This window comes from Polyodon spathula, chromosome 14, assembly GCF_017654505.1.
Source record: "Polyodon spathula isolate WHYD16114869_AA chromosome 14, ASM1765450v1, whole genome shotgun sequence".
Taxonomy (NCBI): Eukaryota; Metazoa; Chordata; class Actinopteri; order Acipenseriformes; family Polyodontidae; genus Polyodon; species Polyodon spathula.
This window is the reverse complement of record NC_054547.1, coordinates 38,462,447-38,476,737: the sequence shown is the minus strand read 5'-3', so window position 1 is coordinate 38,476,737 and position 14,291 is coordinate 38,462,447. Positions and strand designations below refer to the sequence as shown.

Sequence of the window (14,291 nt, the reverse complement as noted above, 5' to 3'; positions counted from 1 at the left end):
AAAGTAAGCCCTGTTGCCACCCTGCCCCACTTGTCTCTTATAACTATTTAACACTCAATAGTTCTACATTTAAGAACAATAAAAGAAACTTAATAAGTCAATGACAAACGTTTCGACTAGAAACCATTCTCAGTGTCGTTAGTATTTCTTTCATTTGACAGAATAACTGCACTTTAACTGCTCTGTCTCATAATAGCAGACCCCACTGTGCAGATTGAATACCGGTGCCCCTCTCAATGAACACTGTGCAGATTGAATACCGGTGCCCCTCTCAATGAACACTGTGCAGATTGAATACCAGTGCCCCTCTCAATGAACACTGTGCAGATTGAATACCGGTGCCCCTCTCAATGAACAATATGCAGATTGAATACCGGTGCCCCTCTCAGTGAACACTGTGCAGATTGAACATCAGTGCCCCTCTCAATGTAACGGAACCTGAAGTGCAGTGTTCCTCGTTTCTGGTAGAGCGTCTTCTCTCTGCGCAGTTCCTCGACCTGGCCCAGCAGATGCAGCACTGCAGGGGGGCTCTTGTGATCTGCGAGCACCATCCTCAGCGTCACGTTCCTCTTCTTCAGTTTCTAGAGGAAAATCAAACCCCAGCCACAGGGCACGGCTCTGTTAATGTGCAAATAATCCAGACTCTTCAGGATTACGAACCGAACTTCAGGTATTACAAAAAGAAAAATGCTCCCTCCTTATTTCACTGCCTGACCAAGGCTGTGACTGAATGAATGGCTAGGCTCGCTCCAGTTCTGCTGGAAAGCTCTCACCGGTTGGTAGGAGCTGTGACTCAGGTCCTAATGAGAAACAGATTTAAACATGGATCCTCTCACCTCCTCCTGCACCATCAGCGCTGCTGTGATGTTGAACTCTTGCTTGGGGTTCTTCAGCTTGAACAGAAGGGACCTGCTCTTGGCACTGTTATCCAGGTAGATTTCATTTTTCAGCAGCTGGTTCCACAGAGAGGTCACTTCACTAGCACTCCGGAAGACACTTGCCCCAACGTGAAAGGATGTGGACACCTGGAACATTAAACAGTGCTACCCTTAGAAAACAACATACAATTATACAGCATACAATGATATAGCATGCAATGATACAGCATGCAATGATACAGCACAACATGATTCTGCACACAATGGTGTTATGTGGAACACTCTGTAATCAGCAATATGATTTCATGTTGAATTCATATTGATTAAAGTAAACATCGATCCATGATTTATTATTATTTTTTCTTTCCTACATTTTTAGAGAATTCCTGTATGCCGTGTGTTCAGGTTGTTTATTGCAAGCTGTGCAGTATACTTGGGTTTTCTATATAGTGTTCTGTGACGTTTTTGCATTATACAAGGGATGTAACCCAGCATTTGATGTACAGCACTGAATCAAAATGCTGCAACTTTTACATTCATATATCTCCCAGGGGTTTTGACTCTTAATATCATCCACTCAAGTTTATGACTTTTTAGGGTGACAGCATTAAGCTCTGCCATTCTTTGCACTGTTGAAATACAGGGTAGTGTTCTATCCTGTAAGTGACGGCACTAGTACCTTGAGATAGGTGGCGGTCGGGGTGTACACATGGATCCGGCCCTCTTTCTCCTTGCCTTTGTCCTTATAGAAGGTCTCCATCACCAGGTTCTTGATGGACACGGCCTTGCCTGCGGTGAGCTCAGAACTGGTCTGATATGTGTGCCGCTGGGGCTGGTTCAGCCTGTGGGCTGCGTACAAATACAGCCATGGCGTGTCCATGTTCAAGGAGCCTGCCAACAAATGCAAAGACCTTCAATACACTGCTTCCCACCAACGAAAGACAAGCATCCAACTGAATTCTCAACCCCACCCTCTGATTAGCTGTCTGTGGTACATTCAAAAGTGATTTGAGGATATCTGGACATGTTCAGCTACACACGACTGAGTAAACCCTTTCGAGACAACCTACAGATAAAACAGCTACTATTTGCGGGTCAAAAATATAAAATTGTCTGCATGACCTGCTATTTGGTGCAGACCATTACCTTCCCATTTCCTGAGCAGGGGTTTGGAGCTGTCTCTCCAGTGCAGCCCGGCCACGAAGGGCATCTTGTCGTTGTAGTGCACCTTGAGGTGGGTACTGCTCTCCAGGTGGCCCTGCTGCAGGTGGGTGTGCTGCAGCTGCGTCCTGTAGCTCACCTGCCGCTCAGGTAACTGCAGGCTGAACTGCAGGGAACAAGGGCAAGTCAGTCACAGCTCAGGGCTTTGCTGGCAAAGCACAGTGCCCTGGACTAAACTCTGAGTGTGGATAAAATGATCACGTGTTTGTTTGAATGCTTTGCGCTGGAAGTGACAAGTACCTCCATGAAGTAGTTAGTGAGCGCAGGCTTGGAGCGGTTCTTGAAGGTCTGGCTGAGGAGCAGTCGCCTCTTGTTGTTGATCTCATCCCAGTGCTTCCCATAGCTCACATGCAGAGTGGACTCGGTGTGAGCTGCACTCTCCTCGTGCTTCAGCTTGACCTGCACAGGGCAGTAAAATAAACATACTACCCAGTAAAACAAACAAACTACCCAGTAAAAAAACACCACAGAATACCTTCAGTATGTTAACACTTTTCTGGTAAATTAAAATGAAAGACATCAGTCCTGTGGAGGATGGCACATTTCAAAAGAGAATCACAGGAGAGGTTTGAGAAGCTCCCTGAACCCGTCACCTTGTGGTTGTATGCAGTGATGTGAGAGCAGTACAGCTCGTGCTCTGCCTCCAGTCGGTATGTGTCCTCCAAGCCACCGTCCCTCCTGAGTTTCTGAGCGATGTTGCACTCATGATGAAGACTCCTTGCATCACCTGCACAAATGCAACAAAGACCCTCTCAAACACAGCACTGTCCTGGGAGAACAGGACACGTTAATAGCCATGTTCTGATACTGTATCATTGCAATAGCAACACATATTACCTCGCAATGCTTACCTGTGCTTTACCATGCTTTCACTATGCTTTATTACACTAAACTTTTCTAAGTTATAATAATGTTACTTTCATACTCACTGCAGACACCACCCGCGAAGGGCTAAATGTCCCTGATTAACCCCTGATCTTTGATATACAAGTGTTGTTGTTTGGCCAGATAAAAAAAAAAAATTAAATGATTGATATTTAAATGAAACGAAGACACACAAGAAGAGCTCCTGCTCTCCTGATGTTTCAGGCGTTGGGATACACAGAAGTGCTACACAAGTTTACTGCAGGAAACCAGAACTGAACCATCGTATTTCAATTGCTAAGAAAACAAACTCCAGGCTGCACTCTGTAGAGTGGGACCTCTTCCCTCGTTGGGATTAGGAACTAGAAAGAGTCCTGTGTCGGTTTACTCTGTCAGTCAGCTGTAACACACTTCCTCCTCTTATAGAAACTATTCTGGCATGAACCCAACATGAAGCCCAGCCTGTCTGCTGTACTTTACTAATATACAAGCCCATTGACTACATAATTCTCCCTTAAGCAGCCTGTATCATTCTTGTACCAATCTGAACTGGCCTGCAAAACCATGATGATCCCCTCACAGGTAATTCATTCACAAAGAGGCTAGCTAGGCTGGTGAATGCACCAGTCCTTTCACCTCTTAGTGGCATCAGTCAAGTCCTCAAGGGACAGCAACCCCCACAATCCAACACAATGGCAACCCCTGTTTAGAAGTGGCCCGGCCGCAGGGCTTCAGCTGAAGCATAGAGTAAAGGCAGAGCTTTGTGAAGGGAGCTCAAATGGCAACACTTGTCAGGGTCTAGTCTGCTCTAGGGCCTCATTTTTGAAGCTTGTGTAAAAGGAAAAAGGAAATGAAGAGTAAAACATTTCAATGGAGTAAAGCTTAAGATTGCAAGACAGAGCTGAGGTTTCTTAGTGTTTTTTTTTTTTATTTGTATTCCTCTCTCAAAATGGCCCTACATTGCTGTACATACTATACCTTTCAGTTTGACCTTTTAAGTAATAATGGCTTGGGTTTTCCACTCCCCCTTTTTAAATTGTGTTGAAAATGCCTTCTCGTTTACTATCAAAGTATAATGGGGCATGAAACAATGTTATTTACGATTAAAAATTAAATTACAATCAGGCAATATTATTGAATGTGTCATGATTAAAGCATCATAGTGCTCACCTTACTAAATAAAAAAAAAGTCTTTGCCTTCTCATGACAGCACAATAGCTCAGAGAATCAAACAACCCCTCGCTGAAAGAATCTAGCACCCTCTCATTACAGCACACAGAATCAAACAACCCCTCGCTGAAAGAATCTAGCACCCTCTCATTACAGCACACAGAATCAAACAACCCCTCGCTGAAAGAATCTAGCACCCTCTCATTACAGCACACAGAATCAAACAACCCCTCGCTGAAAGAATCTAGCACCCTCTCATTACAGCACACAGAATCAAACAACCCCTCGCTAAAGAATCTAGCACCCTCTCATTACAGCACACAGAATCAAACAACCCCTCGCTGAAAGAATCTAGCACCCTCTCATTACAGCACACAGAATCAAACAACCCCTCGCTGAAAGAATCTAGCACCCTCTCATTACAGCACACAGAATCAAACAACCCCTCGCTGAAAGAATCTAGTGCTGAGTGATTGCAGCTGAAGCTCAAAGACAGCAGTGCACATGAGGCAAGGATCACAAACCCCAATTCCGCTGGCAAAGACTTGTTGCAGGGCTTACCGAGCAGGCCATATCGCAGCCTCAGTGCGGTGGTCCAGATGGGGCCTTTCTGCTGCAGCATGCCGACGGCATGGGTCCCAAACAGACCTGGGAGGATCGCCTCGGCCTCCAGGGAGTACTGTCTCTGCCACTCATCCACCTTCTGCTCAAACAAAACTGGCGGCAGGAAAAAAACAGAGAGAGAGGATGATAAAACATCAGGGTTTTTATAAAGCCATGAAGGCATATCATTTTTTAACACGGAAAATGTGGCTCAGTCGCTGCAACAGCTGTATAGTTATATTTAGTACATAGATAAGGTAACTTTTTTTAGCAAGCGCACTGATTATACATTTAATTTATTTTCAATGTGTTAATATATGTGTAATAAACGCTGCAATAAAGAAGTGCCTTCTTTCATAATACCATAATATTCTTCTGTTTCTTAGTTGCCTTATTTTAAATTATTATTATTATTATTATTATTATTATTATTATTATTATTATATTATTATTATTATTATTAACCTAAGACTGAAGCTGTGTCTTTGAGCACATTTGTCAGTGCCACAGAGACCTTCATCTTCTTCCCCAGCAGTTTGGTGGCATTGCCTGACAGAACGATGGGGTTGCCTTGCTTTGTCACTTTCGCTTCTAGCTGGGACAGGTACCTCTGCTCTCCAGCTACTGTCTGCAAGTCAGTCCGTCCCTGCAAACACCAAACACTGAAAACTACAAACTCTTTCACAGTGTTAAACGATCACTTCATGTCATAGACACCTCTAATACAAATCTGCAGTTTTCCCTGGGCTATAACCTGTATTTACTAAAGATAACCATTTGCTGTGTTTTTTATATTCTTTACCGCACCTCTCTGGGCTGTATGTCTATTTTTTGCCATGATTTCATCATGTTTTGTCACACATTGCTGTGCTTTTTTAAATGTTACAACACCACTGGTAATGCCTCCACTTACTTTCATATCATGACACCTGTATACATAAATACAGAAAGATAATATAAGGTGAAGGAAATGCAGTGCTTTGATTAGCTAATGATGCTGAGGATTTCAAAAGCCCTACCTTGATGTAGTAGAGATCTGTGTCGTCAAGCAGAAGCTCCAATTTACCGCTGCGCATTGATTTGGCTACATCAATTTTTCCTTAGGAGAGAATTAAGTTTATGATTTTATTTTTTATTTTTACTGTATGTCAATTCTCCATTACATACAAATCAAACTGAATGCTAAATAGAAGCTTATCATGCTATTGAAAGAACATCATATTTTTTTTTAAACGTTACCTTCAATAAGAACGTTCTTCTTGGGGTGGACAAGCTTGACAGAAAGCCTTCTCTGTGCGTGATGGAAGAGGACGTCAATGGCCAGGTCCCTGTTGACGTCAGATTTGGGGGTGCCCATAAAGAGATGGAGGGCAGCTTCACTGGGAATTTGGGAGCCCTTCTGGAAGAGTTTATATACAATAGATGCATGAGGGAAGTTTCAGATGAACACCTAATAATAACACAAGGGTAATGATCCAGGGAACACGTTCGGCTAGGAATATCAGCTGTTGTTTAAGAGCAGGTAAAACTGCTACTTGTTCCCTGCCTCCTAGCTTAGCTACACATAGCCAGAACTTGAAGAGTGCTGTTTGACCTGTACTGATATCTACATTACCTTGGACACAAAGGAGTAAGCAGCTTCAAATAGGTACTGCTGCAGAGCTCTGTCCAGCTTCTTCAGCCTGACAGACACCGACATAGGACCAGGCAGAGGGCGGGGCCCAGCGGAGGTGCCAGTGGGGTACGAAGCTTCGCAACACAACTGCCAGCCAATCAGCATAGACACTGAAACCAAGAAACAGCATTCAGTTATCCAGTGTGAGCCTCTATGTCCTGTACAAATTAACGTTTACAGCTTGGGTTCGGGATGATGGACAAACCCCCACACAATTATCATTACATCTAATTGAATCATATCATCTAACGAATCCAAATTGAATAATTACCGCTATCATACTTAACCTGTGTACTCACCCTTCCTTTTGCATTGGTTCTTCCGCAACCCACCCACCACCCATCTCCTACTGTAAATTTCTAAGGGTAGTTCAATGGGGTCCTACAGCCAGGAAGGGGATCTTTGATCCAAGCAGGTGTTATGCCAAATTATTGTTCTATGTTCATTTTCTCTGCATACCTCTTCAAAAAATGTGTTTATCTAAATTATTGTGTTGGTGGGTTTGCCCTGAACTACTGAACACTAGACAGGGACAGGCACACTTAGATGCACACGTTTTACACTACATACGCCATTACATGAGAAACAAATCTACCAGATTTTAGCATTTTTAAAAACTCTCTAAATGCAACACAGATATTTGCTTTTCTGTCAGGAACACACCAAATCTTTAGTGGGCTGGATGTAGAATTTTGACATATAATTTAGACAGCAATTTAAAAGTACCTGAGGCTGTCAAAAAGTCTGTGAGCCTCAGTTATGACACAACACATGCAAACAAAGACACACACACACACACACACACACACACACACACAGACCAGCTTTCTGAGTGGCAGTCACGCTAATTTAAACAGTTGCAGCTCAATATTACTGCACAGCTAAAAAGCTTCATTGTCATGTCCCAGGGTTTGTTTTTAAATACTCACATTCTTGGTCAGTGCAGGAGGCTGTTACTGTGCGCTCAGCAGGGTCAGATAGCTCCTCTCTCCCCTCCGCACTCAACAAGAACAGCCTGGAGCTACAACAGCAGGGAAACCCGAGAGGTAAGTTCCACAGTGACGAGCCATCACAAGCACAGTGCATCATTACCACTACCACTACTTTTAAGGTATACATCTTAATATTATAAGGAAACATTAGAGTGGAAACTGCACATTTAAACAAGCACAGCATATCTTTGTCATGTTTGTAATCACTATGTTTCAATAACTTCAAAAACACTTAAAATCATACTAACAAGAAAAACTATTCAGTTTTAGTGCTCACCTGAAAGAGCTTTCTCGATACAAGCAAACAGTAACTTTGCACTAACACTCAAGGACTGTCTCTGAATATGGCTGTAAGTCTTTTACACCGATGTAGGCATTAGCCAAGACGTCTGTCTGCTTAACTGTTTTTATTCACATACCCTCGGCTGCAGACGGACTGGGGAATGAGGCTGAACTCACTTTACAATGCATTTCCGCACGGTTTGGTATTTCCCTACTCTACCTGATGTCGAAGATTTCCATGGTTTCCTCTGGCGTGTTGAGGAACACCTTCAGATCCTGCCCTCTCTTCACCTGCACCCCTCCATCCAGGCTGGTGGAGGTCTTCAAGCCACTCACCCACTCCAGCCCCGCCTGGCCGCACTGACCCTCGACCCCCAGCCAAGCAGACACCCGCACCAGGGCACTGCCAGGAGACAATGTGGATTAGTACCGGGAAACCAAAAGACTGCACGTGCAATCGAGCCTCGTATTCCTGGTCACACTTCAGCTGTTAGGTTTATAAATGTCTTATTAAAGATGGTCCCCCCTAGTTAACATGCCCAATAACATTTTTAGATATTTTAATGGCGTTAGTAATGTCAAAATGAAAGACATCAAAACAAATGAATGGCTTACTTTGGCTTGATGTATCCATTGATGAAGAAGTTTGACCACTGTTTGAAGTCGACCGCTCCTTTAACTCGGAGGCTAATGGCAGCGGACGCGTTGACAGCCAGTCGGATGGGCAGCCCTGACAGGGACGGGACAGTCAGCTCCTCAGAGGCCAGACTCAGCCTCCTGTTATACTGGACCTCCTGACCCTAAAGCAGGGGGAGAGGCAGGATCAGATCCTAATTAGAAACGAAAGAGGCAGGAGCCTACAGCACTGCACTGGATCTCCTCATTCAAGTCAATGATGATTATCAGCATGGTTCAGTGTTAATAATACTATGCATCTAAATATTTTGTTGGTGTCAGGGGTTGACATTTAGACCACTGAACCACAGGACTTTCTCAGGAGTCTTCTATCTAAGCAATCATCTGAAGCAGAAACCGTCTTTGTGTCTTCTTATTGACTGAATCAGGTGGTGCATATCAAAGACACACCGTTGCTTGAGGTTAACATTTTTGAGGGCATTTTAAATTTGTAGTTTATGCTGTATTTCATCCACAAGATCATGCTGAGCCTGATCTAAGAATGCAATAAAAATATTAAAATGAACTTTTCACCTTTAACAGTTTGAGCGCAATCTCAGCCAGACTGAGAGAAAGCAGCTTCACTTGGTCCTTCACATCGTCGCAGTTGAGGAAGCTCAGCTCATTGCCGAAGATCTTCACACTCAGCCCACACCGGAGCTCCGCGCTCTTCTGCACACCCTCTGTGAACTGAGGGAGGGCAGCCAATTCAACTAACAGCGGACCTCAAACACTCTAAAGGTGTGTTGAACCATTTTCTCATGTTTTGCCATTTTTGTCTCTGCTCTTTGCTCTTCTTGTTTTTTTGTTTTTTTTAATTAATATATGCAGATTTTTGGTTGGTAGAGTGTAAGCCTCTGCTTTCTGGTACCTAAACACTTCCTGTGCTATAGGTCACATGGGTTAATTGGAGCAAGAGTACCCTACAATACAGGAAGTTGTTTGGCAGTAGGAAGAAGCAACTTACACGTTTATGGCTAGTTTCACAGACCCTGCTCAGCACTAGTTTTGGACTACCTTACCTAAAATAACATTAGGCAGTCCAAAATTAGTGCTAACCAGAGTCTGTGAAACCAGCCTTGAATCTATAATATTGTATTAAAAGGTAATTAATGTTCAAAGCAAGACTTCAGTACTCTTTGTTTCTGTGACACTTGTTACAGTACCTTGTCCTTTATCTGGCTCAGTTTGCTGTAGTCCCCAGGCTGACACCCCTGCTGCTTTGCTTTCCTGTTTCGGGACCTCCCAGGACCCTGTGTGGTTTCAGCAGCTTCTTCCTCTGTGTGTCTCTCTGAGTTTCTCTTTTTCTTCTCTCTCAGAGGTGCCTCTGTGGGGTCTTCTTTCGTTCTCTGGCCTTCCTCAGTTACAGGATCTCCACCAAAGTCAAAGGGCTGACGGCCAAATACCCTCTGAGCAAGTGGTTCAATGTTTTCAGCACGGATATTGACCTGTGTAAACGTAAAAACAAAACTAAACATGAGGATTGCGTGTTTCTGCAACAGAACTGTTCAAACTAATCAAAAATATTTAATAAAGATCATACAGAAAGCATAAAACAGTCATCACATGCTCCGAGTAACGTGCCATTGCTTCACGAAGGCAAAGAACTGCACAGAGCTTTACATCAGAGTGACAGCTACCCTCAGTTCTCCCCATTATCCTCTAGTGGCACGCACACATACAGTACAAACAGACAGACACACCTCTAGCAGGTTGATGGCTCTGCCCAGCACGTGGACAGTCAGGTTACCCATTGCGGAGCGAGGTAGAAATGACTTGGGGGAGAAGACCATTGCAGCCTCCACATTGGCACCTCCATAGCCTGAGGAAGACGAGTTACACATGAGAGGCACATCCTGGTTCAGATCCACAGATAACAAAACAGGGTCAGTGCTCTAATAATTGAAAACCAGGCCAGTAACAGTGCTCTTCAGACTTCAAAGACCAAGTGGCAATATTATCCCCAGTGGGCTGATTGTTATGCACATGACTTTATCCAGCTGGCTTTGTTCTGCTTTTCGGAAAGAGAACCTCAGCTGCCTCACACTTCTCATATAATTGATAGGAGGATCACTGTACTGCACTAAGGCCAGCTCTAAGCAGTGATGACCACCAAGAACAAGGTCAACGATCGAGCAGGGGGACAGGACCCAAGGCCCCCATGTAGTACCGTACCTGACTGGAAGGTGGCGTCAGTGTAGGAGGAGAATTTCCAGGACTCAGCGTCAAAGTCTTTAGTGATGATGTCATCAGGAAGAGAGTCTCTCACTGCCCTTTTCAGCGGGTCCTCCGTCTCCATGAGCTGAGACAGGTGGCTCCACACAAAGGCACCAACTGCAGATACAACACAATACAATACAATGCTGGTACAACACAATACAATACAATGCTGGTACAACACAATACAATGCAATGCTGGTACAACACAATACAATACAATGCTGGTACAACACAATACAATGCAATGCTGGTACAACACAATACAATGCAATGCTGGTACAACACAATACAATACAATGCTGGTACAACACAATACAATGCAATGCTGGCACAACACATTACAATGCAATGCAATAAAATACAATACAAGTATCAATTAGGAAGAAATGTTTTAAGTGGCATAAACAACTGTTGAATCAGTAAGAAAATAATGCAGTTTCTTGAGGCTAACAGCACTTGAAACAGTGAATTATTTTTAATGATTTATCATTGTTTATCCCTTACATAATAGCTGGGTTGTTGATTTCACATCTGATTCAATTTAGTACAATAAAAAGCCCCAGTAAAAGGTATAGTTCAGTGGGCCTCCCCTGCAGGCAGTGTTAACTAACCCTGGCTGGACGTTTCCTCGCTCTGAGCCTGGCTCACAGCCTGCAGCAGCCCCTCGCTAGGACACCTCATAGCCTGTAGGTAGGCAGTGATCCTGACCTCCACATCCTCCTCCTGCGAGCGGTACAGCCGGAGCAGAACAGAGCGCTACACACAGGGATCACAGGCATTGACCCGTCATTCATCTAGGAGTTCAGATACACACTGAACTTGGCAGAACTAAACATCAATTCAAGATGCAATTACCACTAGGAGAGAGAACTGGACTAATGCTCCCCTGAACCTTGCCAATGGGACCTTACCCATCACATCCTGTAGGAAGAAGCTTAATTTCCCATAGTTTAATAATAACATGTGATTGGCATAATGTGTGTGTATGTGTCTGAAAACACATTGGTACAATTGTTATCTCTGCTTTGTATAGCCAGTATGGGTGTGCTAAACAATATGTTTCTATTTGGGGGAAGGGAGTCGAATCTGTGTAAACTATGCATGACCATATATGGAAGTAGACAGAACAGGAATGTCAGCCTCTGAAGGCAACCACATCCAAACAGCATCTACACCCAGCAGCTGAAACAGAGGCTATAGAAAGGAAAGCGAAATATTAGTTCATCGTGGTTTCCTGAACAAATAAGCACCATTCTGATTTGGCAGGGGGAACTGGTCCAGACGTGGTAAATATTATTTTCGTTCTGTTATATATTTTAAATAAATATTATTTTCTATCAAATGTAAACTAATATGCTTATAAGTTGTCGCAATTTTATAGACCGGTCTACAAAATAATATGATTAGTATTAACTGCTGGAATAAAGTAGCAGGAACCTTGAACACCAAGTAATGTCTATTTACTTTTTGATATGTTACTGTTTAATCTTAATAATCTAATAATGCTAGAATGGTGGTAGATTAATAACATTTGATGATTGTTAAATTAAATTACCATATTTTAAGCTGTATAAGTGTCACATATCAATTTGAATATAAAACATATCAAGATGGAATAATTATTACAAAGAATAATTATCATATTACTAAAATCCAACAACCCCAAAAACAGTCCTTGACAGCCAATCCCAAATTCTCCCTCTAGCATGCAGACTCACACAGCTCAAACTCCCCTGTCCTAAAGAATGTCAAACATGTGACCCACAGCAGCAAGGAACATTGCAACCCTACTTGATACAAGGAAGCTGGTCCTATTGCTTCAGTGTGCCTTTAGCCTGGTGTCACGATACAGCACTCTGAAAACACTGTGCTTTACCCAAATCACTGAGGCTAACACCCAGGATCCCCCTGTAGTCGCTGTGTTTGTTTTTTAGAATATCACGTGCATAGAAATGTTAACTCACATCACTGCTGCAGGGAATGCGTCGGAATGCGTCGAGGGCTGCGAGCCTCAGCTCCACAGCGCCGGTCTGGGTCTCAGCGCAGCGGCTGAGTGCAGGAGTGAGAGCTGCACCCGCCAGACCTGCGTTCCCCACCGCCTTCAGCACGGACTGCAGCTGCAGAGCAAGACAGACACGACGCAGGCAACGGGTCACCGAACAGCACTGCACTCTTAATATACTTCTAACATTCTGCTTAATACAACATACAGTCAGGGGATCAGATCCAACCTGTTTGGGTTGCTTGGACTTTGAATCATCACAAGTCACCATTTATTTCTGAAACAATTCCACCTGTTGAAAAAAGCCATTCAAACACTGTATGTTTCCTTAACGCGGTATAGTACTCAACATATTTCACCCTGTTGGAAGACTGTCTACCGCGTGAAATGAAGCCTTTATTATCAAACAGCAGAAGCCCAGTTGAATATTTCAGGTGAGATTTCTGTGCAATATCTAACTGGTGAGCGCTGTTTCCAAGAGCAAGGGATTCCAGACAGGAGAATATCGGGAATCCAAGAACAGCATTTTAACCCTCAGACACAGCATCTGGAGAGCAGGGTCATGCCGTGTACCTGGGAGAGCTGTTCAGGGTTCCTGCCAGAGCCGCAGTCCTCCTCCAGATACCCACGAAGCACCGTCATCAGGGCCAGCACCTCAGGGACGCTGGCACAGGCAGGCTGCACTGCAGAGCAGAAGGTGTGTACCACCGAGGACACTCCCAGGAAAACACTCCGACTGGCTTCGGGTGACCGCAACAGTGCCTGAAAAACAAAATGCAAACAAGACTACTTATTCTAGATTCTACAGTTTTCTTTTTTGAGAAGCTTTGTGCTGTTTGTTTAACTGATTAACGTAAAAGGTGAATTCCTATTTATTGATAATTCAAAGGGGCATTATAAAAACATTACCATTTCTGAAGCGCATACATTCTGAGTGCAGTTTGATAATCAGATACTTGTGATAGCAAGCCGTGATTTCAGGGTTTTGATTGGTTGATCAGACCGCTATGTTTCTGATAAAAATCTTCCTTGGTGTGTTGTGGTTACTTTCCATGGTAACCAAGTGTTCAAAATGAAAATCCATGTTTGCAAAATGTCCTTCAAAACTTCACACTTGAGACCTACATCGCTAATGCAAGAGCAAAACGGGTAAGATTTATTGTGTTAGCTATAATCCCTTTTTGAAGTGAAATGTGCTTCTCTTTACAACACCTGGACACTGTAGTCCACCGCACATGCAAAGCTATTACAACGCTCCTAGGATCTCTGAAACAGGCAACAGACCAAGCTGTCAAAACCCTGTGTGGCTGTCAGGTGATCTACATACAAAGTGTACCACGATGTGCTATCATGTGTTCACACTACAGGGCAGCATGTGCGATCTGTATTGGGAGTGCTGGAGCTTCTCACAGTCAAAGTGGTGATCATGCCGGCAGTGGGCTGTGGGATGAAGGTGAGTGACGTGAGGAAAGATGTGGCTCTCTCCTCCTCCATCTCCCGGGACAGGAGGAGCTCCGCTATCAGAGACACACAGGCCTCAGAGCTGCAGGCTGGCAGAGCATCCACCAGGGGCTGCCTGGAACAGAATACACACAGCGACGGGGTATTACACAGCAAGCACAGGATTTACACTCAACAAGTACAGGCTTTGTACAGCAAGCACAGGGTTTGTACGCCTCAGCTAACTACAGACGCCAGTCTTCTCAGAT

The 14,291-nt window shown here is 43.9% G+C and overlaps 1 protein-coding gene across 5 annotated transcripts in view; it reads right to left on the bottom strand.

The window, feature by feature from the left end:
- LOC121326918 overlaps positions 1-14,291 on the bottom strand; it is a 51,420-nt gene that overhangs the window by 25,131 nt on the left and 11,998 nt on the right. For all 5 annotated transcript variants that reach the window (XR_005951510.1, XM_041270570.1, XM_041270569.1 and 2 more), the window contains exons 10-31: positions 13,993-14,158; positions 13,156-13,344; positions 12,545-12,697; positions 11,192-11,336; positions 10,536-10,694; positions 10,064-10,182; positions 9,527-9,808; positions 8,895-9,050; positions 8,301-8,485; positions 7,906-8,088; positions 7,341-7,432; positions 6,352-6,521; positions 5,976-6,135; positions 5,756-5,835; positions 5,202-5,382; positions 4,695-4,850; positions 2,693-2,826; positions 2,340-2,498; positions 2,025-2,205; positions 1,558-1,769; positions 837-1,025; positions 439-581 (exon numbers count right to left, since the gene is read on the bottom strand). Coding sequence is in view for 4 of the 5 variants with exons in the window: in XM_041270570.1 (XP_041126504.1) it covers positions 439-581; positions 837-1,025; positions 1,558-1,769; positions 2,025-2,205; positions 2,340-2,498; positions 2,693-2,826; positions 4,695-4,850; positions 5,202-5,382; positions 5,756-5,835; positions 5,976-6,135; positions 6,352-6,521; positions 7,341-7,432; positions 7,906-8,088; positions 8,301-8,485; positions 8,895-9,050; positions 9,527-9,808; positions 10,064-10,182; positions 10,536-10,694; positions 11,192-11,336; positions 12,545-12,697; positions 13,156-13,344; positions 13,993-14,158 (3,594 nt within the window). In the remaining variant the exon portion in view is untranslated. The remainder of the gene's footprint in view (positions 1-438; positions 582-836; positions 1,026-1,557; positions 1,770-2,024; positions 2,206-2,339; positions 2,499-2,692; positions 2,827-4,694; positions 4,851-5,201; positions 5,383-5,755; positions 5,836-5,975; positions 6,136-6,351; positions 6,522-7,340; positions 7,433-7,905; positions 8,089-8,300; positions 8,486-8,894; positions 9,051-9,526; positions 9,809-10,063; positions 10,183-10,535; positions 10,695-11,191; positions 11,337-12,544; positions 12,698-13,155; positions 13,345-13,992; positions 14,159-14,291) is intronic.